We start from the raw sequence: 27591 nt of genomic DNA on the forward strand, positions 1-27591 counted from the left end.
AAGCAGAGATCTGCCTGTACCCTCTCTAGGAGCCCTGGCCGTTTGGTGGTTCTCACCTGCCCAGGTATACAGTGAAACTCCTCAGCATGACATATAGGCCCCGTGCAGTCTAGAATGTTGTCCTTGTTCTTCCAGGCTTCTTCTGGTCTGAAATTCTCTGCTCTCCTTCCTGTAGTTGTAAAGCTTCATTTTTGGCCTGGTATAGTGGCTCATGCCTGTAATCTCAGTGCTTTGGCAGGCCAAGGCAGGAGGATTGCTTGAGTCCAGGAGGGAGAGGCTATGGTGAACTGGGATCGCACCACTGCACTCCAGCCTGGGCAACAGAGCGATACCTCATTTCTAAAAAAATAAATAAATAAAAGTAAATAAAACTTCATTCTCTGTGAGGTTTTTGTTTTTCTTCTTCTTAAATAGACAGGGTCTTGCTCTGTGGCCCAGGCTGAAGTGCAGTGGCATGATCAAAGCTCACTGCTTCCTTGAACTCCTGGGCCCAAGGATCCTCCTGCCTTAGTCTCCCGAGTAGCTGGGACTGCAGGTGTGTGCCCCTACTCCCGGCTGTGAGGTCTTCCTGATGCCCTAGAATGCAGTGTGGAAAAGCTGTGCTTCTGGTAAGCACTGAGAAACTCGGTGTCTGTGGATTTACCCTCAAGCACACAGCTAGGCGCCCTGTTCCTCAGTGCTCATCCCTGGGCCGGTGTCATGCCGTGACAGGTGTCAGCAGATGAGTGACTGGGCAGATGCTTTTCAGTTGCATCATTAATACTGCTTGGTGATAAGAAATACCTGGGCTGAGACTGAGCCTCTCTGAGATATTTGGTTAGCTGAATTGGCGATTCCCTCCTGCCTGCCTGAGTGACCCCATGCAATCTGCTTTCCCTGTGCCCACCCGACCCCGTTAGTCATGGTCACTGATCCCCTCCTCAGCTCTCTTGCCCTCATTCGCAAAACCACCCCTGCAAGAATTCCCACATATGGCCCACTGAGATCAACGTTAATTTCAGGGTGTTTTATGTGCATAATTCTGAACTGAAAACATTTACTGTCCTCATTTTATGTTTTAATAATTTAAAATTGTACCCAAATTGAGAAGATTTGAGTTGGGTGACTGCACTGGTGAGTGTGTGGAGTGGGCGATGGGCTGGCCTTGCTGTTAGGGGCGTGTGCACTGCCACCCACCTCGGCCAAAGACCAGTTACCCTGGCTTAGGTGGGGACAGGCAGGCTCAGCCCAGCTTTGGTCTTTGCTGCCACAGGCTGCTGCTGTGGGGTGGCCTGAGTGCCATGTCGGGAAGGATACTGTCCTTCTAACTGTGCTCCTCAGCGTGGCCCTGGGAACGCCTGTCAGGGAGCAGTGATGTAAAAGCACACACACGTGACTTGGTTAGTTGTAAGCTCTTGCTGTCTTTCAAATGAGCACTCAATTTCTTCATTGGCCTTTTCTAGGAAGTCCTCCAGAACTTATACCGCACCAAGTCCTTTCTGTTTGTGGGCTGTGGGGAGACCCTTCGTGATCAGATATTCCAGGCCCTCTTTCTTTACTCCGTGCCGAATAAGGTGGATTTGGAGCACTACATGCTTGTGCTGAAGGAGAATGAAGACCATTTCTTTAAGCATCAGGCAGATATGCTTCTGCACGGAATCAAAGTTGTATCCTACGGGGACTGTTTTGACCACTTTCCAGGATATGTGCAAGACCTTGCCACTCAGATCTGCAAACAGCAAAGCCCAGGTATGGGATCTGGCTTCACTTTCCTTTTTCTTTTTTTTTTTTTTTGAGACGGAGTTTTGCTCTTGTTGCCCAGGCTGGAGTGCAATGGCACCATCTTGGCTCACCACAACCTCCGCCTCCCAGGTTCAAGGGATTCTGCCTCAGCCTTCCGAGTAGCTGGCATTACAGGCATGCGCCACCATGCCTGGCTAATTTTGTATTTTTAGTAGAGATAGGGTTTCACCATGTTGGTCAGGCTGGTCTCGAACTCCTGACCTCAGGTGACCCACCTGCCTTGGCCTCCTGAAGTGCTGGGATTACAGGCGAGAACCACCGCGCCCGGCCTGTCTTCACTTTTCAAGTACAAAACTCACAGGGCTCTTCCAGTTGTTTCTCTCTCTCTTTTTTTGATGGAACCCACATACCCCTAAAATTCACCAGTCTTCGTTATTATTTTTTAAAACTGCGTCTGTAATTTAAAATTAGAAGATTGGAGTAATTGGTGTCCTAGTGACAGTCTGTAACTAGAACTTTAAAGTAACTTCAGGCTGGGCGCCGTGGCTCACGCCTGTCATCCCAGTTTTTTGGGAGGCCAAGGCAGGAGGATTGCTTGAGCCCAGGAGTTTAAGACCAGCCTGGGCAACATAGGGAGACCTGGTCTCTACAAAAATGTTTTTAAAAATTAGCTGGGTTTGGAGCGGGCGCGATAGCTCATGCCTGTAATCCCAGCACTTTGGGAGGCTGAGGTGGGTGGATCACGAGGTCAGGAGATCGAGACCATCCTGGCTAACACGGTGAAACCCCGTCTCTACTAAAAATACAAAAAATTAGCCGGGCATGGTGGCGGGCACCTGTAGTCCCAGCTACTCAGGAGGCTGAGGCAGGAGAATGGCATGAACCCGGGAGGCAGAGCTTGCAGTGAGCCGAGATCGCGCCACTGCACTCCAGCCTGGGTGACAGAGCAAGACTCTGTTTCCAAAAAAAAAAAAAAAAAAGCTGGGTTTGGTGGTGGACATCTGTGATACCAGCTACTCTGGAGGCTCAGGTGGGGGGATCGCTTGAGCCCAGGAGTTAGAGACTGCAGTAAGCTGTGATCAGGCCACTTATTCCGGTCTGGACGTCGGAGGAAGACCCTGTCTCTAAAAATAAAAAATACAGTAACTTTGAAGTTTACAGCTGTGCACACATGTATAGCTGGACACATTTATTCCTGTTTCAGGTTTCCTTAACCAAGAAGGAAAACTACCAGGCTAGCTTTATCAGTTGTGATACTTAACACTTGAAAGACGCAGGTATCTCATATTTGTGTCCTGTTACTGCAGTTGAAAAGTTACAACTTCACAAGCACAGAATGATTTCATGAACACTTCACTTCTTTTTTCACGTAATGTATTGTCCCTGTTCTGAATGCAACACCTCTTTTAAGTAGTGCTCCTTGGCCCTTTTGAGAAATTGCTCATCTATCAGGAATGACCAGGGTAAGTGAGAAATTCTTAAACTTGGTCACCTTGACATAAGGGAATTAATAGCTGCGAGTTTGGCATCATAAAACATTGATGATGGCAAGCTTGGAAAGGCCTGTGCTAGCTCGTTTAATTGTAACAGGAAACCCAGGCACACTCACCACACACTAGAATGAGGTTAGCCACAGAGGCAGGTATATGTGACCAGCTGTGAACTTGGAGACCAGAGAATGCACAGATAATCCAATCGCTAAAGTTTTTGTTGTTTTTTTAACCACTATCATTTCTTTTCAGAATTGCTAATAATTAGCAAAATGGACCAATGTAAGTTCCATTTCCATAAATAAAAGTATAATTAGGGCAACAGCTTCTTATTAAGGGCAGAAGAAAAGAGCTCCTGCTTGCCGTGTGTCACCTTCTGCTCGGAGTTCCATATTCTCACCTGAGTTGGTTTTTCATGGCAGCATGCAGTGCTAGTAAGTAGATGATTTCATAGACGAGACGAGCTGAGCTGGCACAGGCACATAACGTGCCCAGACATTTTGAAGCTGGGATTGGGATCCTGGCCTGACTGCAGAGCAAAATACACCATTTGGTGCATCCTGGCACCGGCCCACATGTGTGGCTCTGCAGAGAGGCAGCGGGCTTTTCTCATCTCTGCCCCCGTCTCCTGCTTCTCATTCCACCCCCACACTCCCTGGAAGAACAGGACCCAGAGTAACCCTGCATGTGCTCGGGCTCCTAGAGTGGGGCTGAGCAGCTTTCTGTCCCACTGAGCCTCCCTTTCCAGGTTGGGGCAGGCAAGTGGATTCGACAGGCTGCCAGAAGACTGCAAGGTCATTGGGAGTTTTAATCTGTGACTGTGTCATGAAGGACATTTGTACTCAAATTCATGGAGTGCCACTCCTGATGGGAGAGGAGGCCCATGACAGTGACAGTCATGCTAGTGATCGCGGACACCACACCATGCTGCCTTTGCCAGCTGGCTCCTTCAGCGAGTCCTCGCGCCAAGCCTGGGAGGTAGAGGTGAGGGCAGCGAGCAGCGCAGGAGTCCGCAGCCCGCGCGGGCTGACCTGCCCAGAAGCCTGTTCCCAGTCCCTGCCGTTCCCAGTCACTGCCTCAGGGTGGCCAAGGAGGACGAGCTCTTGGTGTCTCGGCTCCACTGACTGCTTTTCTTTCTCCTTCAGATGCTGATCGCGTGGACAGCACCACATTATTGGGTAAAGCAGATCTTTCTTCTTGCCAGCCTGTTTTTTGCCTACACATTCCATTGTCTTCTGTCACTAACTGTAAAATCATAAACGTTTGTTTTTCACCTTAAATAATTAGCTTGTATTAAAACAGCCCCACTGAAGATGATAAATAGCCATGCCTTAGCATGGTCCCTGCCACACCAAGAGACTAAAAGCCATCCCTTTGACGAGGAAGCACAGCCGAATCACACGTGGGCCAGCTGGCACCTGAGAATAATTTCTTGCCCTAGAACCAAGAGTGACGGGACTTGGAACAGGTTCTATTTGTGTGATACCATGTGGTGCCAGATGCAGTGCCTTAGAATGACCCAGCTCTTCCGAAATGTTCGTTGCACGGGTCTGAGCTTGCACACCGAAGCTTCCTATTTAATACTTGTTTTGAAATGTGAACGCTCTTCTTGCTGGGCTCAATTCTGCCTGTTTATAAATTTAACAAGACTCGGTGGCCATGAGCGTCCTCCTGTGTGTGCGCTGGGCACCAGGTGCCTCCCCTTGCCGAATCATTTGGGTAAAAGGGACTCTGGTGAGTGGCGCGGAGGCCTCTGTGCACAGCCCTGTTTTCCCTGGCTGTTTGGCCCAGTGCGTTCACAGATGGGAAAACGCGCATCGATGTGGGAGCTGCTCGCCTCACATCCATGTTAGTGGTGCAGGAAGTATGAAACCGCCGCAGTCGGCTCCCCGTTGCCACCTATTCCCATGCGAAAGGACATCTTCATTACAGTTGCTTTCTCACTGAGATGCGACTCCAGGAAGCATGGCTGTCTCTGGAGAGAAGCCGTAGCGTGGCTGCTGTCATCTGTGGCGGATGGCAGGGTCTGCTTGGCCAGTGCTTCAGTGAGGTCACATTATGAACTGTGCCTTGGCGAGTGGATTCTGAATAAACAAGCTTCTTAATAAATTCTTCTCTTTCAGGTAATGCATGCCAGGACTGTGCAAAGAGGAAGTTAGAAGAGAATGGAATTGAAGTTTCAAAAAAACGCACACAATCAGATACTGGTATTGTGTCTGTTCTTTTTGTGGGGAGCTGCCTCAGGTCTCTCTTGTTGGCAGGCATCTTCAGGGACCGTGCCGTGCTTTAATGCCCCGGGCCCTATGGTGGGAGGACGGTGCATACGTTCTGTGAGGGCCAGAGAGCACAGGAGGCTTACTTAGCAGAGACCCTGACCTCTCACCCCAACCCAATTCCGACTGCCCAGAGCTACTGGTACCTCTTTAGAAAAATGTTACGGAGAAAACATACACTAAGAAGGTGCAGCAGGCAGAAGGTGCTCTCTCCAAAAAGAAAAGTTAAAAAGATGAATAAAAAGTGCACAAGTTACATAAGGTCAGCTCAGTGCATTTTTGCAAAGTGAACGCTCCCATCTAATCACACGCAGTTGAGGAAGCAGCATTGCCAGGACACCCCTTGTCACTGTCCAGCCTCCTCCAGCCCCCAAGGGTGACCACTAGCCTGATGCATGTCACCTGAGTCTCTGGAGAAAAGCACTTTAACTCATTTGAGCTTTGTTGCCTCTGTTACAGACTAAGATTTATTTAAGTGATTGAACTATTTATCTAAACAGTGTGTTTGAATAGGCCTCTCTGTTGACACTATGAAGGGCGATCTCGCTTGTTCGTGCCGGTCCCTCCCTCTCCTCCCCTTCTCCTCCTCCTCCCGGGTTTGCGTAGTGCTGTGTGTTATTTCTCATTCTTTAAATAACATACTTAAGCCAGACTTCCCAACACGAAGCCTGGGCTGGATGGGCCTCCACTTGCGTATCCCACCCCCTAGCCGCTGGCTTCCCCGTTTTGTCGGTCTCCGTGGTGACAGGACAGAAAGGAAATGAGACCCCCAGTCTGTCTGTAGGTTGATTGTAAAAGTTGGCAAACAAAAGCATTTACTTGATGAAAACAGCGTCAGTGTTCTTTCCTGCTTAGCCAGCTTGTGGCCGTGGCCGTGGGCCCAGTGCCACGGCGCCTGTGCCAGCTGCAGCATGTGTGTTGTGTCCGTGGGCCCAGTGCCACGCCGCCTGTGCCAGCTGCGGATGTGTCCTCAATGTCAGGGTCAAATGTGGCTTGTTCTTATATTCCATTCTCCCATTTTTTATTGGGGCTTGAAGACATTTGTGTTACTTCTTACTTTTTGAGGAGTTTTTATGTTCTTCTTTCCCCTTTGTGTTCCAAAAACTAACGTTTCCCAATATTCTTAAATGTATGCACTCCCTCAGCTTTCAGAACTGAATAAGAAATTTTTTTTTTTAAAAAGTATGCATTCTCTTCATCCTGCCACCCCACATCTCCCAGGACACCTTCTCCTGGTTGGCTCCGCTGGGGACTGCTGCCTCCTGAGCTCCCCTCCTTCTCTCTGAGATGGAGGCCCAGGTCTCCCTTGTTCTGGCCCCCCATCCATCCTGCTAGTACCTCCTGAGGCCGCTTCTGCAGACCCCAGTGTGGGGTCGCCTCCTGAGGGCCATGTGTCTGCAGGTGTCTGTGCCATCCTCATGCTCGTGGGAGTTTTGGCATGGGATTCTCCGTTGTGATTCCCCAGACTCCACTGTCAGAAGACCAGGTTTCCTATTAAGAGTGTCTGATGGGAACCTGTTCCCAGTGATTTGAAGGTACCCGTTGCTTTTTTTCCTGGGAGTTTTTAGGATCCTCTTTTCCCTTGATTAGAAATTCAATGAGGATGTATTTAGGTGGAAAACTTTTTTACCTGCCTTACTCACATGTTCTTTTTCCTCTTCCATTTCTCCAGTTCTGGAATGGTCTGTGATTCTCTTTATTTCTTCTTTCCATCTTCTCTGTTCTCCCTTTCTGGAAGTCATACTAGTTGGGATTGCCTGGATTGATTTCCACCATCTTTTAAGTTTTCTCTGATGTCTTTTTTTTAATTTTTTTGAGACAGAGTCTTGCTTTGTTGCCCAGGCTGGAGTGCAGTGGTGCGATCTCGGCTCACCACAACCTCCGCTTCTTGGGTTCAAGCTATTTTCCTGCCTCAGCCTCCTGAGCAGCTGGGACTACAGTCGCACACCACCATGCCCGACTAATTTTGTATTTTTAGTAGAGATGGGGTTTCACTATTTTGGCCAGGCTGGTCTCAAACTCCTGACCTTGTGATCCACCCACTTTGGCTTCCCAAACTGCTGGGATTATAGGCGTGAGCCACTGCGCCCGGCCAAGCTCTTGTTTTCTTAGTTACCTTTTCTTAGAGCATCTGCTGTTGTAAGTCTGCGAGAACTCTGGAGACAGAAGTCAACCTGGTTATCTGACTCTACTACATTCCTGAAAACATTGAGAGAGGATTTTCATATAATAGGAGTTTATATTTAGTACTTTATATAAGTAAACCAAAGTAAAACACTCTTAAATACCTATATAGCAGTCCACCCAAAATTTCTGAGAGCTACGAAGCATCCAGCTTATCAGTTACCTCTTCATTTAACATTTAAATCCTTCAGTGGGTATGCTGGAGCAGTATTATGTCCCTGCACGTTCCTTCAACACCACAGGGACCATGTGCAATAGTCCATGTAATAAAGATTCTTAGTGAGTGCAAATTTAGTCAAGTAAAATAAGGCAGTTCTAAAAGGGCCACCTGCAGAGTGAATTATAGCACAAGCGAGGGCTGGCGGCAGGGGGTGGGGGCGCCCTAGCGTCCTGCCGTCCAGGGGCAGGGAAGATGAGAGTGAGCTGATGTGGCGGTCCTTGTGGGAGAGCTGTGAGGGGCAGCTGTCACAGACGCGACATCCTCTCATTTAGTTTTATACAACTTTGGCTGGGCTTAGTGGTTCACGCCTGTATTACCAGCACTTTGGGAGGCTGAGGCAGGTGAATCACCTGAGGTCAGGAGTTCGAGACCAGCCTGGCCAACATGGCGAAACCCCGTCTCTACTAAAAATACAAAAATTAGCCGGGTGTGGTGGCGCACACCTGTAATCCCAGCTACTCAGGAGGCTGAGGCAGGAGAATTGCTTGAACCCAGGAGGCGGAGGTTGCAGTGAGCCGAGACCACACCATTGTACTCCAGCCTGGGCGACAGAGCAAGACTCCGTTTCAAAAAAGATAATAATAATAGTTTTATACAACTTCAAATGCACTTGGGGGCACACACGTTTTAGAGAATTCGATTTTGATATTGTTTTGGATCAAACTGTTTGAAATCTTTTTGCAAATATTTGGATTGTGAGTTCAGCTAGTAGAACCATCGTATAAGTAAAAACAAAACACAAAACTGGTGTTCTGTGAACTGTTTCCTCCGGGGTAGGTGGTTTTTTTCCACTACTTTCTTTCATCTTCATTGTTTTGTTTTCTGCATATCTGGGCTCCTCCAGTGCCTGCTGACAAGAACGAAGGCCCGGGCGATTATTCTCAATAGATTGGCTTTCTTCTGCTGTTGCTGCTGTTGTGTGTACATAGATTTTGTTCCCCCGTGGCCTACCTCTGACTGGTGTGCACATCGCGGGTAGGGCCTACTGCCTGGTAGACCTTGCTATGGAGCATTGGGCAGGGGTTTTCTTCAATACCTGTGAGATCTGTGCTCCTAGACGCCATCACCTGCACCTGCAGCCCCGGCTCTCCCCACCCAGTCATGTCTCCTTAGGGCGAAGCTCCTGGCCTCTGTTGTACAGAAAGCCTTGGCCTGTCCTGCATGTGGGTGAGAGAAGCCAAGCCTGGGGATCCCAGAGGAATCGACAGGCTTATTCTTCTCCATGCCTCCAACAGGCTCTCACTGTATGTTTGTTGAAATTGCCCCATCCTCAGTCCACTAAGAAATAAAAGAGCATCCATGTTCATGGATTGAGATTCCCACAGATCGTTGCAAATGTAATGTCATCATTTGCTTGATCCCCTGATAGTATTGATAATTATACAAGGTCATTTCCAGACAGTGGCTACTGTTTCCATTGTGGAGGGGTTTTCAAAATCTTCCGTACATAAGAACAATTGTAAAGCAGTTTCTGAAATAGAAATCTATTGCAAATAACTTCTTTTAGCTGGACTTTAACCCTTGGGCATTTCGTTCTTTTATTTAAACAGATGATGCTGGAGGGTCTTGAAATCTTTACAGTAAAACCTGCAACTTGAAAACTAGCCTTCTGTAACCACAGTGCCCAAACGAAGAGGAATGTATGGAGAACTCCACGTGGATCTCTGATTGCAAAACCGTCACATACACCAAGAGAGCCACGTGGGCATGTGGCCCTCAAGGCTGGGTGAGAGGGCTCCCCTGTGTGTTGAACTATGCAGGAGGGTGACGCGGACACACTTCAGGTGGACTTTGCAAGGACTGATGGATAGCTACCTCAGGGACCAGAATCCGTGGGAAGGGATGGACCTGGTGTTCCCATTCCCATCTGACAGGCTCTCTTTTATCAAGGTGGTATTTTTCGTAATAAAAGGGGAAGAGTAAAGACTGTCCAAGCAACAGTAGTTGCCAAAGAGAAAATACGAAATAGACACTTTTTTTTTTTTGAGTCAGAGTCTCACTCTGTCACCCAGGACAGAGTGCAGTGGTACGATCTCAAGCTCACTGCAGCCGCCACCTCCTGGGCTCAAGTGATTCTCCTGCCTCAGCCTCCCGAGTAGCTGGGATTACAGGCGTCCACCACCATGCCCAGCTAATTTTTTTATTTTTAGTAGAGTTGGGGTTTCACCATGTTGGCCAGGATGGTCTCGAACTCTTGACCTCAGGTGATCCGCCCGCCTTGGCCTCCCAAAGTGCTAGGATTATAGGCATAAGCCACTGCGCCCAGCAAAATAAACACATTTTATAGTTTGTATGTGGAAACATGTTACTATAGAAAGCATTTTAAAGGTACGTTTTAAAGGTCCACTGTTAAATAGTAAAGAATGAATCCGCTAGCGAAAATGTTTTTAGAGAGAACAGCTGAATCAAAAGGGCTTCTTTGGAATTAGGTTGTTTTAGTAACTTCTGTTCCAAAGAAACACAGGTCTGATATTGCTAAGAACTGAAATCGGAGGAGCCAGAGGCCCTTTTCAGTCCAGGCCAGCATTGTGCATGGCCACTGTGGGACTGACAACCAGGATAGCTCAAGTTCGAAAGACCAGGTTTCAAACATTATAAGTTCCAGGCTTTGCAAGTCTTTATTCTCTGGGGTAAGATCCAGTCTTTCTGTTATTGTCTCTTAAAATTCTCTTCCATGGCCCACATTAAGGGAGTTTGCAGAGAGTGAGGGAGGGCCTGCAACACTTTAAACCTTCTCAGGTTCACCCACATGAAACGGCTGTGCTGAGTGTGCTGCCGGTGCCCGGGGAGCTTCTCTGACTGTGAGCCGGCAGAGGCTTCTGTGGCGGTGCATGAGCGGCCCTACAGTGGAGGGTTCTCTTTGGAAACAAACAGCCCTGCTTGGTTTCAGTTTGAGGCCACTTATCTTCAATGTGACATTTCTTGCCAAGCCCTGTGACACTCCCCATTGATGACTCCCATAGGTACAGATAAAGTTAAGAACAGGAAACAGAAGGGTAGGATGCATAGGGAGGGAGAGAAGCCCTGAAAACTTTTTTTTTCTTTTTGAAGCATGGAAAACAAATCTTTTATGCCACTCCAGCCATAAATAAAATTTTAACTTCAACCCTGTGTGCTCAGTGTTTCTTTAGTTATGCCAAGGCTTGCTAGAATGTTATTTAGTGAGAATTTTTAGCTTGAGTTGCCACCCAACTGTGAAATCAACTAAATGATTACTTGAATGTATTTAAATGTTTTAAAAAGCAAACATTATAAATTTTTCTTTAATGTCATTTAGTAAGTGCAGTCAGGGAATATCTGAATCTAAGAGCTGGCCAGACACAGGGTATAGCAGAATTACAAGCATAGAGGATGCTATGCAGTAGGATGTAAAGCTCATTACAGCCCATTTTTAAGAAAAGCTTTGTGTGCTCTGCTGGAGGACACAGCCATGTTGCTGTACCACATGGATGTATCTAGTCAGTTCTGTTGTACGCTCGTTGTAGAATGTAAAGTTTATTCCAATCCGATTGATAGATTAAAGGCAACTCCAGCATAGTGCACTTGCTTGTGTATAGTTTAGTCCGTGAGAAACATCACATCAGGAGGTAACAAAGTTGGCCCTGCTGTTTACTGCCTCAAGCTAGAGTAGCTATTACATTTTAAAATGGTTATATTTTAAGACAGGGCAGGTGGCTCAAACCTGTAATCCCAGCACTTTGGGAGGCTGAGGGGGGCGGATCACTTGAGGCCAGGAGTTTGAGACCAGCCTGGCCAACATGGTGAAACCCTGTCTCTACTAAAAATACAAAAATTAGCCTGGCGTGGTGGCGTGTGCCTGTAATTCCAGCTACTTGGGAGACTGAGGCAGGAGAATCACTTGAACCTTTAGGAGGCAGAGGTTGCAGTGAACCAAGATTGCACCACTGCACTCCAGCCTGGGCGACAGAGGGAATTCCATCTAAAAAAAAATAAAAATAAAATGGTTACATTTTAAATAGTTATACAAGTACCTGCTAAGAACCTCCTTACTATCTCAACAAAGCCTGAATATGTGCTGTGGCCCTTAAATAGGTTACTGGGCATGCTCTGTTATATCAGAAATGACTGAACTTGGTGGGATCACTGACAGTCTATAAGTCAAAGTTATGAAAGAGAACAGCCAAACGCAGTGGCTCACGCCTGTAATCCCAGCACTTTGAGAGGCTGAGACGGGTGGATCACTTAAGGCCAGGAGTTCGAGACCAGCCTGGCCAATGTAGTGAAACCCTGTCTCTACTAAAAATACAAAAATCAGCCGGGCACGGTGGCAGATGCCTATAGTCCCAGATACCTGGGAGGCTGAGGCAGGAGCATCGCTTGAACCCAGGAGGTGGAGGTTGCAGTGAGCAGAGATCGCGCCACCGCACTGCAGCCTGGGCAACAGAACGAGACTCCATGTCAAAAAAAGAAAAAGGAGGACAAATAGAGTGGCTTCTGCTGTCTGCAGTTCATAGAGGTCAGCTATCTCACCATACTGGAAGTCCCTTCCAGGAAGGAACCAAATCTTTTTGAGATTTGATTTCTTCCTCACAGAGTGCATTCTGTTATCCCATGAAACAGTGTTGTTAAAACGGATACATTTACTCAGGAGGCTACTCCTTGGTTAGCACTTGGGCCCAAAGCAGTCTGAAGTGGAAGCCCACCTCAGAATTTTCTTGTCCCTTTTTTTTTTTTTTTTTTTTTTTTTGTTGAGACAGTCTTTGTCACCCAGGCTGGAGCACAGTGGCGCAATTTCAGCTCACTGCAACCTCCACCTCCTGGGTTCAAGCGATTCTCCTGCCTCAGCCTCCCGAGTAGTTGGGATTACAGGTGCACCCCATCACACCTGGCTAATTTTTATATTTTTAGTAGAGACAGGGTTTCACCACATTGGCCAGGCTGGTCTCGAACTCCTGAGCTCAAGTGATCCACCCGCCTCAGCCTCCCGAAGTGCTGGGATTACCAGCGTGTGAGCTGCCGCTCCAGGCCTGTCTTGTTCCATTTTGAAGTGGAAATGAAGTGGTGAAAGTGCGGCTTTCTGCACATAATAACGTTTGTAAGTGGAGAAGTCAGTTGTCACTTGAGAAACTCTGTATTCTTCAATATTTCCGTAACAGAGATTCTATTTATAAAAATTCAGATTGCATTGAAACAGACATAATTCAATTTCACCATTAAAATATTTTTGGCTTCTAAAATTCTACATTGGAGACATTTGAAATTAGAACATTTTTTATTGATATTTTCAATACTAACATAGTTTCTCTGAAACAATTTCCCAAAAGCCAGGTTCAACAGTTTATTAACAATCTTGTAACTAGTATGTTTAAAAACCAAGAGAAGTTCCCTTCAAGATTACTTGGGTGCAAGGCAAGATCAGAGTGAAGATGAAGCTGAATTCAAAATTTTTCCAACCAGACTAGCTTATTTCAAAATAGAAGTTAGAATTATAGTACAAAATTGTACCTTTTGTTTGTTTTTTAAAAACTCATTTAACACAGCTCTCACTGAAAACTTTCCCTACTAGAATGAGGTCTGAACACTCAACTAAAGTGAGCCACAGCCTCTTTGGCTAGAACGACTAAGGTTTCTCTTAAAGGGTGCACCAGGCTGGTCCTGCTTGCTCCAGAAGTCTCCCGTGGAGGAGCTGTGTGAGTATTAGAGTGGGAACTGAACAGTGATCAGGTGACTGCTGCAGGACTGCCCCTAGCGGGACTCTCCGTGTCTCTTGCTGCTTTCTTGGCCTTCAGTGTCTGGATACTGAGAAAGATCTAGGGTCAAAACTCGGCTGAACATGCAGTCATCGTACTAAAATGGAGAGAAGACAGTTAAAAGTTCCCCTAATTAGGGAAAAAGTATTATTAAAGTAAGAGCCATTAGTGAGTCTAGAATTGCATTCAAAAGGAATCTTCTTCAACCTAGTAAGATACCTGCATTTATATCGGTTGTGGGTTTTTTTGGTATTATCTGGTATGAGAATTTCCATTACTCATGCATTATATTTCCAGGTGGTCCCCTAACATTCTGTAGGCACAGGAAGGTAAATTTTTATCTTTGCTTAAAGGAAAATTCAGGAAGTAAATCCTAACTGTCCAAAACCAAATGACCTGAACTAGTGGCTCTACTTCATGAGTTCAGGTTAGTATTTTCAATGGCTTGAGAAAGGTGTGTTCACATTTTAGAAGTTACTATACAACTTGGAACTTCTAATGTATTTCTTTGTTTTGTCCTCTGATACTTTTGGAGGATAAATGGTTCCTTGCTCTACCATAGTGCATTTGTTTTTGCTTAAAACACTGAAACACTACAGAAATAAGTATAATGTTAACAGTTCGTGTAAATTAACATGGACTTATTTCACGAAACAAAACTGTCCTACTTACTGTTCTGCAATTTTCCATTTGCTTTTTTCACTTAAAATATATCTTCAATCTCTATGTATTGTCTAGGAAAGCACCAGTAGTTATTTTTAATCTTATTTGATTAAAAAGTCATTTCAGCATTAGACTCCATTTGGAAGTTTTAATTAGGAAAGCCCGGTGGCTGTCAGGGTACTAAGGGAAGTTGGCATTGGGTACACTCCTCTCGCCTCTGATTTGTCTTTACCTCAGGATAGATGCCGATTAGTGCACCAGCTCTGGAATAGAACTTGGGTACGCTCCCCTCTGATTTGTCTTTACCTCAGGATAGATGCCGATCAGCGCGTCGGCTCTGGAATAGAACTCTTCTTTTAGGGAGATGACTATCATCTGAAACTGGTCTTGAGTTTGCTCTTTGATGTAACTTGACACCTGGAAGAAATAAAAACACACATTTCACTAGGAAGGAAAGGCCTTGTCTGGGCTCTGGAGACAGTAATTCTGCATGTCTCTGAGTCTGGTCAGTTTAGGTGACAAGGACTTATCCACCTTTCCAATAATTCAATAAATCCTCAACAACTGCAGAAATGGAAATAGATTCTAAAATGAGATAAACTTCATTAAACCTATGATCTAAAACTTTAAGAATATTTTAAAGAATAAAGCTCCAACTTAAGATACTGTGATGTGAATAGGTAATCAGCCTTTATAACAAGAAAAAAACTACCACTCAGAGTATTTTTTGAGGGTGAAAAAGGGCTGGTATTTAAATGTATAACCTCCAGGCCAGGCGCAGTGGCTCACACCTGTAATCCCAGCACTTTGGGAGGCTGAGGCAGGTGGATCACCAGAGGTCAGGAGTTCAAAACCAGCCTGGCCAACACGGTGAACCCCGTCTCTACTAAAATTACAAAAAAATTAGGCAGGCATGGTGGCAGGTGCCTGTAATCCCAGCTACTCGGGAGGCTGAGGCAGGAAAATCGCTTGAACCCGGGAGGTAGAGGTTGCAGTGAGCCGAGATTGTGCCACTGCACTCCAGGCTGGGCAACAGAGTGAAAGACTCCATCTAACAACAAGAAGAGCAAAAATCCAAAATAATTTCCACCTTCCTATTTTGCCAACTCAAAGCCTGAAAGGAAAAACAGGGCAACTATATATGTATTCGTAATCCATAATCAAGTCATTTGGTTAGAGGTGAACTCTGGTTCCCTAAGGAAGCTCAATTCCAAGGAAATGAGAAGTGCAAAATGGACTCAATAGAGATGAGTCTTGGTGAACAAACCACTCAGAACTTGGATGGTGATAAACCCCAAGAAGAGAAAAACTACCAACAGTCTAACAAAGGTAATACCAACTCCTGGATTTCTCTGAGGGCCTAGAATGGGTTTTCTCCGTGTGCACCAAAGATCCTGTGGACACAAGCTCTGGAAGTAGGAATGGTAGCTTCCATTGAGGAATGAGTGGCCATGTTTTACGTGAGAAAGGAAAGAAACTGCTCTAAGAGGCTGAATTCATAGAAGGAACTTCCAGCATTAGAGGCAATGGTAGTAGCCACTATGACAGGGCTGAAAAAAGGTCTTGGGCCCATAATAGGAAAAGAAGAGATAGGATGTGAAGATGCAGGGCATGCGTTTTTCCTGGAGAGTTACCTGTTGGGCACCCTGATCACAAGAGGGAGTGGAGGGTGCTGCATAGTTCTTCATACTACATAACTGCTCATACTCAATTCAGCAACGGAGTGTCAGAAAAATACATCTCAAAAGGGATAATGCAATTAAGAGCTTTTAATACATAGGATGGGTACTAGTAGGAGTCTGAAGTAAGACCTAGTACCTGGAGATGCCACCAATGCAAACATCTAATTTTTCCTCAAACAAATACCTTCAATACAGCCAAGAAAAAGATAGCCACCAAGATTTCCCCTCACAGAATGTGGGATATAAAGTGCCAAAATTCTCCTCCTAAGGGGAGATTTCTCCCAGATGAGTCCACCATGGAGTCCAGTCATTTGATGCACACTGGCTGGCATTCAGGAGACAACTCAAGATGCTCTTCTTTCCTGTTTCCTTCCCAGCTACCATGTCCTGTTTCCTTTCCCAGCTGCCATGAAGCTTCTGGCAGAGACTTTTTGGGGGTATGGAGTTGATGTGATACTCTTGTGTATCCCTGTGCCATGTTAAAAATGCAGGGCCTTCAAGAGATTTTCTCAGATGAATACAATTTGAGAAATGCTCAAAGACTACATTCATGCCATCAGAAGGTACCTCAGGTTGCAGCTACCCAGGCAATTCACATGAGACTCAACAGAGTAAGAAATCAAGGAGGTCAGCTTCAGAGGTGCAGAACCTACTGGGTGGTACCCCGAGACTGAAAACATCTCTCAGCCATGGGCTCCTTAACATCACTCACAAGACTAGGTTATAAACCAGAATGCCAATTTCTTTCTTTTTTTTTTTTAATTTATTTATAATAGAGACAAGGTCTCACTATGTTGCTCAGGCTGGTCTCGAACTCCTGAGCTCAAGTGATCCTCCCGCCTCAGCCTCTCAAAGTGTTGGAATTACAGGCATGAGCCACCGTGCCTGGCCCAGAATGCCAATTTATAAGTAAATGATGAGAAATACATCTCTCAGCATGACCAGAGCAGCCACCCTGTAAGCAGCCGTTAATGCAAAGCCTGGTCATTTCTAGAAGATGGATGGGCCTGGAATCAGAACCAGGAGAAACTAATTCACCCATCTCCAAGAATGAATGGCCCCAGTAGCAGAACCATGATACTGGGAACTCTGCAGGCTGGTGCTACCCTTTCCCTGGGCAGTGTCAGGCACTGCCAGGATTTGCCTCCATCCTTTGTTCATGTTCCATAGCAGACCCCACTCTCATGTCCAAAATTCAGTCTAGTCACTGTCAATTTGTTTGGGCTGAGAGCCCAGCTCTTTTAGGTGGGCTCTGAGTATCTACCCACTGATCCTTGAGTACTGACTAAAATTCAACTCCTAAGTGTGAAACTGTTCCTTAGTTCTCTCATTCTCTCAAAGACTGAAAACAGGATCATGCTCAAGTACAGTAAATTATTGGATACATTGTGATAGAACTGGGAAGTAGGGCTGGTGTGGTGGCTGACGCCTGTAATCCCAGCACTTTGGGAGGTTGAAGCGGGTAGATCTCTTGAGCCCAAGAGTTTGAGACCAGCCTTGGTAACATGGTGAAACCCCATCTCTACCAAAAACACAAAAATTAGCCAGTCTCATAACCTGGTCTCAAATAAATAAATAGATATAAAAACTGGGAAGGTAGGATTTTAAACTTTAATTCTTTTGGAATTTAGAGATGGTACTCTTGGGGCCTGTTATTAGGGGTTCTCTAATTCCCAATATCTAGATTTGGTGAGAAACCTGTTATGCCAGCAGTAACATTGTTGATCAAGTACAGTGATCCTCATTTGACCCCCATTTTGATTTCTCATCAACTCTGGAAGGTCCTCTAAGCCTTGAATGAAAACTACCCTGAATCAACTTGTTTTAGATATTTAGCTTAGATTTCAAAAGGACTGTTTTTTGTGTTTTTTTTTCCTGGAGTGCAGTGGCACGGTCTCGGCTCACTGCAATCTCTGTCTCTCAGGCTCAGGTGATCCTCCCACCTCAGCCTCTTGAGTAGCTGGGACCACAGATGTGTGCCACCGTGCTCAGATAATTATTTTTTTAAATTTTTTGTAGGGACAAGGTCTCCTTATGTTGCCCAGGCTGGTCTCAAACTCTTGGACTCAAGCAATCCACCCGCCTCAGCCTCCCGAAGTGCTGGGATTACAGGCATGAGCCACCAAGCCCAGCCTACAAGGACTGATTTTTTTTTTTTTTTTTTTTGAGACAGAGTCTCTGTCACTCAGGCTGGAGTGCAGTGGCACAAACTCAGCTCACTGCAAACTCCACCTCCTGGGTTCAGCCGATTGTCATGCCTCAGCCTCCCAAGTAGCTGGGATTACAGGCACCCACCACCACGCCTAGCTAATTTTTGTATTTTTAGCAGAGACGAGGTTTCACCATGTTGACCAGGCTGGTCTCGAACTCCTGATCTCAAGTAATCCACCTGCCTCAGCCTCCCAAAGTGCTGGGATTACAGGCGTGAGCCACGGGTGCCTGGCCAAGGACTGAATTTTTTATTTTGTTTTGTTTTTTTTGAGACAGAGTCTCACTCTGTCGCTTAGGCTGGAGTGCAGTGGTGCAATCTCGGCTCACTGCAACCTTCACCTCCCGGGTTCAAGTGATTCTCCTGCCTCAGCCTCCTGAGTAGCTGGGATTACAGGCGCACACCACCACACCTGGCTAATTTTTGTATTTTTAGTAGAGACGGAGATTCACCGTGTTGGTCAGGCTGGTCTTAAACTCCTGACCTTGTGATCTGCCTGCCTCGGCTTCCCAAAGTGCTGGAATTACAGGCGTGAGCCACCGTGCCTAGACCAAGGACTGATTTTTAATGAGCATTTTCCATTGCTTGTCTCACATGATCCTTGAATTGTAGACAGTCTATTGAAAATGAAAAGCAGAAACTTACTTTGCCTATGTTAGTATTGTCTAGGGCTGCATCCACTTCATCTAAAACAAAGAATGGGGCAGGACGAAAACTAGAAAAAAATTACAATCAAGTAAGTTACAATTTTCTATTTGTTTTACAAAAGACTTGGAGGAAAAGATTAACAGTATTCAGAATAAATAAAACACATTCTTTTGGATATTTCTAAGTAATCGGTGACCTCTGTGTTACTAAATCCAGTGCTCAGTTATCAGTCCACATGTATGTGACCTATGCAAGGAGTATTTGGGATTGGTCACTCCCTCCTCCTTGAAATACTGCTTTGTGACTTGTAAGGGGACACAGTCTACTTCCCCTCAGCCCCTGCTTTTTCTGAGTCTGCTGAGAACTCTTCATCTCTCCAACTTTGGATGGCTGCAGTGCCCTCAGGGCTCTGTGCTTATCTAATCAACTCCCTTGGTGATTAAATCTGGCCTCAGGGTTTTAAATACCACCCAAATACTGATGGCTCCCGCCCTCTTACCAATAATTCTAACCTGTCTCCTGAGTTCCTTTTTTTTTTTTTTAATTTTTTTTTAATTTTTTTATTTTTTGAGATGGAGTCCCGCTCTGTCACCAGGCTGGAGTGCAGTGGCACAATCCCGGCTCACTGCAACCTCTGCCTCCTGGGTTCAAGTGATTCTCCTGCCTCAGCCTCCCGAGTAGCTGGGATTACAGGCGTGCGCCACTACGCCCAGCTAATTTTTGTACTTTTAATAGAGATGGGGTTTCATCATGTTGGCCAGGATGGTCTTGATCTCCTGACCTTGTGATCCGCCCGCCTCGGCCTCCCAAAGTGCTGGGATTACAGGCGTGAGCCACCGCGCCGGGCCCTGTCTCCTGAGTTCTAACCTCAAATGTCCAACTACTTTCTCTACAATTCCATGTGGGTGACTAATACATATCTCAAACTCATCTCAAAGCAAACTTCTCCCCTGCCCTCCAAACATGTTCCCTCCTGTGGTCTTCTCCATCTCAGTTAATGGCAGCTCTTATTACTCTAGTTGATTAGGTCAAAACCCACAGAGCCATCCCCTTCACATCACTTCCTTCACACCCGTACCTGTCAGCAAATTCCGTCTGCACAACCATATCCTCTCACCTTGGCCCAATCACCATCGCCGTCTTTCACCTTGATTGTGACCAGTCTCCTAGCCCTGTGCCTGCCACTGCTGCATACAGTCTATTCTCCATCCATGCTGGGCTCACTCTGGCCTCGGGGCCTTTTGCACTTGCTGTTGCTGATGTCTAAGAATATTCTTCCCTTAGCTGTCCACATGACCTGCTCCATTTATTCCTTCAAATCTTTGCTCAAATGTTACCTTCTCAAATAGACCTTCCCAGATGACTCTTTAATATTGCTAACCACTTCCCTGCTACTCACCATCTCCATTCCCTGCTTTTTTTCTCTATAGAACTTGTTACTTTCTAATATTCTCTATATTGGATAATTAGTTTACTAATTTACCTTATTTATTATCTGCCTTCCCCAACTAAAATGAAGTATCTTCGAGGCAGGCATTTTGTTTTGTTCACAGCTGTCTCCCCAGTGCCTGCAACAGCACCTGATACACAGTAACTAGTAAATATCTGTTGACTAAATGGATGCGGGTGCCACCTGTCTGATTCTGCTCAGATAACTTGTTCAAAGCAGGCCTCCAGCTTTTATGGTTTTCTCTTTTCTTTTCCTGTGGCGGCCTATTCCTTTTCCTTCTAGAGACCAGTAAAAAGTTTTCAAACTCTTGTATGTTTTTGTTCCTGGTCATGGAAATAGAGAAGCAGCAGTATCTATATTTTACTAATTGTATTATGCATATATTTTTTGAGACAGAGTTTTGTTCTTTCACCTAGGCTAGTGTGCAGTGGTGTCATCACGGTTTATTGCAGCCTCGAACTCCTGGGCTCCAGCAATCCTCCCACCTCAGCCTCTGGGTAGCTGGGCCTACAGACATGTGTCACCACATCTGGCTAACTTTTTTCTATTTTCTGTAGACACAGACAGGGTCTCACTATGTTGCCCAGGTTCAGCATCTGTACTTTAGATCTTCATCTAATGTTCTGAATGTTGAAAGAGGTTAATTGCCTTAATTGTAGATAACTTTTTGTTTCTTGATTTGTTTTACAAAGAAACAGTTCCACCACCATCAGTGGAAATAAGGAGATTAAATACTTTTATAGAAGAAATACTTCAACATTCTTTACTAAGTAGCAGATCTCTGACTATTGACTAAGAAAATAATACACAAATTGGGATTTTTGTCAATCCTGATGTCACCTCTGGCCATTCCAAGTATTTTTTCTTTTCTAAAATGGAATAGTAGTAGCTATTGATAATAACAGAAATTGAATAAAAATCTGTCACTAACTAGCTGGGCATGGTAGCACATGCCTGTGGTCCTGCCTACTCAGGTGACTCAGGCAGAAGGATCACTTGACCTGGGAGTTTGAGCCTAGCCTAAGCAACATAGTGAGACTCTGTCTCCAAAAAAAAAAAACCCCACTAAAAATCTAAGAATTCTGTCTTCGATTTGCTGTGTAAAGTCTAAATTGTTGTAGGCCTAAAACATAATCTGAATTGTCTGGCTGAAGAAGATAGTTTTGTATCCCATTTGCTAAATATTAATAAAGACAATAGTTAATATATCTTCTGTAGGAAGGTCCCCTTGGCTTCTGCCCTGATATGAAAACTGAATAGCTTTTGTGACCTTACCTGTGCACGGCAAACAGGAGAGCCAAGGCTGCCACACACTTTTCTCCCCCTGACAAATTGTCCATTGGCATAAACCGTTTGCCTGGGGCCACACAGTTATAGCTAATTCCCTCCAAGTAAGGTTCTTCAGGGTTCTCTGGGCTAAGAAATGCCTGAAACACATGTTATTTATTTAGCAATATCAGAAAACCAACTGATAAAGTTCAACTTGGAGTTTAACTGCAAAATATTCTATTGGTTAGCTTTTCTTCAATTTTGATGGAAAACTACCAATGCCTATAAATAATGTATTTAGTTCTACATGTAATCACAGACAACAGGGTTGTCTGGGTAGGCGGTAGAGGGAAAACACTCTCCTAACATACCCAGGGATCAGCCCTTTCCACCAGACTGCCAGTCAAACCTCAGAGGCACATGCCACAGTCTTACAAAACAGTCTTCATGCAGTTCACTCACTGATACGTTCATCAAACATGTACTGAATACCTATTATGGGCCAGGTACTGTAGATAAACAGAGATTAATCTTGTTCTCAAAGAGTTAGGCATGGTGACTCATGCCTGTAATCCCAGCACGTTGGGAGGCCAAGGCAGGCAGATCACTTGAGGTCAGGAGTTTGAGACCAGTCTGGCCAACGTGGTGAAACCCTGTCTCTACAAAAAATACAAAAATTAGCCAGGCTTGTTGGTATGCGCCTGTAATCCCAGCTACTTGGGAAGCTGAGACACTTGAACCCGGGAGGTGGAGGTTTCAGTGAGCCGAGATTGCACCACTGCATTCCAGCCTGGGCAACAGAGGGAAACTGTCTCAAAAAAAAAAAAAAAAAGAAAGAAAGAAAGAAAGAAAAAAGAGTTAATGGGTTTTAGTCTTACTTTACTGAAAATAAGTTATTTTCAGTTGAAGTTCTAAATATCTGATCCAGGATCACCTTTTAGTCATAAAAGAAAATGAGAAAACAAAAGCAGAGCAGGTACGTAAGTCCCGACCTACATCTTCATTTCACATTCAATTCCACAAGTATTTGCTATGGATACTGATAATGGAATGGGAGTGCTTATCATTAAAAGGCTCATATCTGAATTTGAACCCTGCCTTTAGTTATTTTCCTCTCTTTTGTTACTCTGGTCAACTCCACAGATGACCCATCTTCCCAGGATCCTCTATTATTCCACATTTACCACAGAAACCAACAGTTCTATAAAATCAAATTAATACCAGACTACAGAATTTTGGAACTAAAAGAGAATTTGGAAACAAAATGATTTAGTCCATTTATTTTTCAGATGAAGAAACAGACCCAGAGAGGTTTTGACTTGTCCACACTGAACAGTGTGGAGTGAATGGGATCTACAATGCAGGTCATTAGATAACCACTCTTCATGAACTGACTTTGCCCCATGAGTGAGTTGCTCAAATAATGTGGCAGTGGTTATTTCCCACCAAAAAAAAAAAAAAAAAAAAAAACAAAAAAACCACCACCAGTAACACAGAATTCTCACTAGTATTTGAGGATGAAAGATACGTACTTGGGCGCTGTTGTTTCTGCAGAGCTTCTTGTAGATTTGATCAATTGAGATTGAGACATGCTCAAAACACTGGGTGAAAAGATCGTATCTCCTTTTTTTCACTTGCTCGAACTCTTGCCTACACATTCTGGCTTCCTTTCTGCTGGCCTCAAAAGCTAAGAGAGAATCAATGTTCTTTATTTTAGAGACCACTGAGGAGGTTCTTTTACTTAAACTGTAAAGCATAAAATATTTTTAAAATTGGATTTGAGTTTGGATCTCTTGAGTAAATGTACCTTCAAAATACCTAAACTATTATTAATTCCAAGAAAATAGCTCTTAGAATTCATGAGCCTCTTTTCTAGTAGGGCTAATTGCTAAATAATATTGACAAGTTCTGATAGGGTATGTATGTATGTATTTATTTAGAGACGAAGTCTTGCTCTGTTGCTCAGGCTGGAGCTCAGTGGCGTGATCTCGGCTCACTGCAACCTCCACCTCCCAGGTTCAAGCGATTCTCCTGCCTCAGCCTCCCGAGTAGCTGGGACTACAGGTGTGTGCCACCACACCCAACTAATTTTTGTATTTTTAGTAGACATGGGGTTTTACCATGTTGACCAGGCTGGTCTTGAACTCCTGACCTCAGGTGATCCGCCCACCTCAGCCTCCCAAAGTGCTGGGATTACAGGCGTGAGCTACTGCGCCCAGCCTGATAAGAGTATTTATTATGTCAATTTTTTTGGTATGAAAAAAATACATGTGTTTTAAAATCACCAATAAACCTGGTTTTAAATTAAAGCAAAACATTTCAAAAAGGAAACAATTAATGATTCAGTATTAAAAGCACACATTAATATAAGACCACAGAGGAAAAAATCTATAACAAAAAGGGACAACAGAGGGGAGATTGTTGGCAAATGTTATAGCAATCAAAACACCCATGAATATAATCTTGTTAGTGACTACACTCAATTTTACCATCTGTGGATTCTTGAAACTTGTCTCTGACAGTCTTTAAGTTCTCCAGTGCTCGTAGGTTTGGGGCTGCTGTTTTCAGTAAGATAGCTTCCTGGGATGCTACTTGCTGCAATAAGAGCCTAAGGTGGGCCTCGATTTCTTGATCAGACTGTAGAGCCTATTATGGGCAAAGAACAACACTGACTGGCATGGCATGTCTTTTACATCCAGCAAGGTAGGGTGCGTTGCGTTGTGTGGGGCACTTCACCATCTGGACCCCCCAGGTCCCTGTGCATCCACTCCTTCTCTCCCCAAAGCCCTCTCTGAGCCTGGAGGTGCAGTCCTGCTGCAATATTTGTAGCTTCCTGAGTCGGCAGTGCTCTTTTCTTTGAACACATTTCAGCTCATTTTTTAATCTGGGTAAAAAGCAACAATTTATACTTCACCTTCATTTATTTAAAAATATTCATAATCTACTATGTATTACACTGAGGATTCAATGATGGAAGCTATTCAGTCTTTGCCTTTAAAGACTTACAGGGAAGTCAGACATATAAACTGGATTAAAAATTTTTTGTAAGAGACAGGTCTCATTCTGTTGCTCAGGCTGGTCTTGAGCTCCTGACCTCAAGCAATCCTCCCACTTCAGCCTCCCGAGTAGCTGGGATTTAAATCAGCTTTTACAGCGAAGTGAAAAGACTTCTAATAGGGCAAGCATAGGTACTACGGGGCAGGGAGAGGGGATCCAATCCAGCTAGACAGGTTAACACTTAAACCTGACACAAGTGATGAATAGAAGAGAAAAAGTGGCCACGCCCTTCCAGAAGCTTTTTTTGCCACAAATACAGAGTACAAAAAGTAGGCCGTGTGTGGTGGCTCATGCCTGTAATCCCAGCACTTTGGGAGGCCAAAGCATGTGGATCACCTGAGGTCAAGAGTTCAAGACCAGCCTGACCAACATGGTGAAACGCCATCTCTACTAAAAATACAAAAATTAGCCAGGCATGGTGGCGGACGCCTGTAGTTCCAGCTACTTGGGAGGCTGAGGCAGGACAATCGCTTGAACCCGGGAGGTGGAGGTTGCAGTGAGCCGAGATTGCACCATTGCACTCCAGCCTAGGCGACAGAGCAAGACTCCGTCTCAAAAACAAAACAAAAAAAAGTCTAACAAAATATATTAACAGCATATAAACTGAAAAGATGTGGTGGATATTGCTACTCAGCATCTGTTCTCCATTTGTTTTGTAATGCAGCACATGCTTTTGACCAGGTAGATCCACTTCTCCATCCTGGACCACATGTACTTAGACTTAGAGGCAGGGCCTGCTTGGTCTAAGGTAAAGTCCACCATCCTCCTCCCTCTACAGTGATTGGTTCAGCAATGAATATGTGACCCCATTCAGGCAACTGTGATGAGGGGACAATTGCTGGGGCTTTGTAGGTAAAACCTTTCTTCAATTTTAGAACAGCATGTAAACCAAAGAGTATCTGAGACAGGTCTCAATCAATTTAGTTTATTTTACCAAGGTTAAGGACTTGCCCCAGAGAGAAGTCTGTGCCTTTCTCCAAAGATGATTTTGAGGGCTTTGATATTCAAAGGGGAAAAGCAGGCAGGAGCAAGAGGAAGTATATGGTCACATCACTGAATCCATATATCGCAAGAGAAAAGGAGTAGGCAGGAAACAGTCAATTATGGATTCATCTCATGCTCAGTAAATCAGCACTTTACCATAAGATGAGAAACCATAAATATCTCCCCACGGAGTTGCTACCTGGGGAAATACTTAATTTTTTTTTTTTTTTGAGACAGAGTCTTTCTCTGTCACCCTGGCTGGAGTGCAGTGGCACAATCTTGGCTCACTGCAACCTCCACATCCCAGGCTCAAGCAATTCTCCTGCCTCAGCCTCCTGAGTAGCTGGGATTACAGGCACGTGCCACTGTGCCCGGCTAATTTTTTGTGTGTTTTTAGTGGAGACAGGGTTTCATCATGTTGGCCAGGCTGGTCTCGAACTCCTGACCTCAGGTGATCTGCCCATGTCAGCCTCCCAAAGTGCTGGGATTACAGGCGTGAGCCACCACGCCCGGCCTGATACTTAATTTTTTATATGTAGCTCTCTGCTTAGGAACAAAAGGAAAGGCAGTTTTTTGCATGACTCAGCTTTCAGCCTAATTTCTTCCTCTTGGTACAGTGAATTGGGGTCCAAGTTTTCATTTTCCTTTCACTAGCACCACTACAAAAGACAGCTTCTTTCATCTCTGAAGGTTGTAGCTGTGTGGCTGTAAAGCCAAGAATAGCTGCGCTCATGTTGCATTCAGGAGAGAAGCAGCTTCAGAATGAAGCCAACACCCAAAGAAATGTATGGCTACAGGGATGACTGGGAAATAGAGCCAGAGCTGCTCAATTAAAGGCACTAAATTAAGTTAAATTAAAGCTGGATTCCAGGTCTGTGCTCTGCAGCTGTGAAGGGTGTGCCACACCATCACCTACAATCCTGAGAGAGGCCTGTGTCTACTAAGGGTACTGCAGTGGGATGCCAGTGAGCAAATTTGGGATGCTGGAGTAAGTAGTTGGTTACTTTTGTTTATTGAAGGACTTCTCAAAAACTTTAATATCCATTGTGAATCTCTTCTCTTCCCTTCCCAAGAAGGGAAAAGACTTTCTCAAAAAGTAACCACAGAAACTTTTCTTCTTTGGCTAGACATTTCATGATACCAGTGTTCTACACAACACAGTCAGAAATGCTGACATAAACATTTTTTAAAGTAACCAATATATTTACTAGCTATTTTGTGATAACATGATACAATAAATATATATTTGGTTTTCATCCCAGTTCTAGGCACAGCATACCTAAAACCTTTGCAATTTCCTGAGTGGTAGGAGTGAGAGGGGCATCTTTTATTATTCATGATAAGCCCCCGTCAATCATACCTAATGAGCTGACTGTTGGAGGATGGGGACTATTGCAAGAGGAACCAACCAGGTGATTGGAGGGCTGGAACCTTCAGCCCCTCTTCTCTAAGGAGGTGGGAGACAAAGGCTGAAGATTGAGTCTGGATCACCAATTGCCCATGATTTATCAATCATGTATGTAATGAACCTCCCATAAGAATCCCTAAACAGTGGGTTGTGAAGAGCTTCCAGGTTGGTGACCACACAAGAGATGCTGGGAGGGTGACATGCCCGGAGAAGGTGTGAGAGAAGGCATGGACCCTTTCTCATACCTAGTCCTATGCATCTCATCCATTTGGCTGTTCCATGAGTTGTAGCCTTTAAAAATGAACTGGTTAATGTAAATAAAGTATTCCCCTGAGTTCTATGAGCCATTCTAGCATATTATCAAATCTGTGGAAGGAGCTGTGAAAACTCCTGATTTACAGCCAACTGGCCATGAGTCTGGGAGGCCTGGACTTGTGATTGGTATCTGAAGAGTGGCCAGTCTTGTGGGACTGAGCCATTACTTTGTGGGATCTGATGCTAACTCCAGGTAGACAGTGTCAGAATTGAACTTAATTGTAGAACACCCACTTGGTATTCAAAGAATTAGAGAATTGCTTGGTGTGGGAGAGACCCACAATTTGTGTCAGAAGTTTCATGATT

General features: G+C 44.8%; 2 protein-coding genes across 12 annotated transcripts in view; one reads left to right on the top strand and one right to left on the bottom strand.

Annotated features, from left to right (window-relative positions):
* Positions 1–10995, top strand: part of FAM118A (family with sequence similarity 118 member A) — a 31815-nt gene extending 20820 nt beyond the window's left edge. For 8 of the 10 annotated variants that reach the window (XM_019018712.4, XM_055375377.1, XM_063704785.1 and 5 more), the window contains 4 exons: positions 1443–1728; positions 4358–4390; positions 5336–5419; positions 9440–10995. In XM_019018712.4, coding sequence (XP_018874257.1) covers positions 1443–1728; positions 4358–4390; positions 5336–5419; positions 9440–9459 — 423 coding nt within the window. In that variant the 3' untranslated portion in view covers positions 9460–10995. The remainder of the gene's footprint in view (positions 1–1442; positions 1729–4357; positions 4391–5335; positions 5420–9439) is intronic. The other 2 variants (XM_063704784.1, XM_055375380.2) reach the window with 1 other exon arrangement.
* A 2108-nt stretch (positions 10996–13103) lies between these two features.
* Positions 13104–27591, bottom strand: part of SMC1B (structural maintenance of chromosomes 1B) — a 69608-nt gene continuing 55120 nt past the window's right edge. Inside the window, exons 20-25 of one of the 2 annotated variants that reach the window (XM_019018720.3) lie at positions 24011–24167; positions 23054–23208; positions 21528–21679; positions 18800–18869; positions 14570–14680; positions 13104–13697 (exon numbers count right to left, since the gene is read on the bottom strand). In XM_019018720.3, coding sequence (XP_018874265.1) covers positions 13596–13697; positions 14570–14680; positions 18800–18869; positions 21528–21679; positions 23054–23208; positions 24011–24167 — 747 coding nt within the window. In that variant the 3' untranslated portion in view covers positions 13104–13595. Of the gene's footprint in view, positions 13698–14569; positions 14681–18799; positions 18870–21527; positions 21680–23053; positions 23209–24010; positions 24168–27591 lie in introns of those variants that run through there. The other variant, XM_055375376.1, reaches the window with a different exon arrangement.

Source organism: Gorilla gorilla, chromosome 23 (assembly GCF_029281585.2).
Source record: "Gorilla gorilla gorilla isolate KB3781 chromosome 23, NHGRI_mGorGor1-v2.1_pri, whole genome shotgun sequence".
Classification (NCBI taxonomy): domain Eukaryota; kingdom Metazoa; phylum Chordata; class Mammalia; order Primates; family Hominidae; genus Gorilla; species Gorilla gorilla.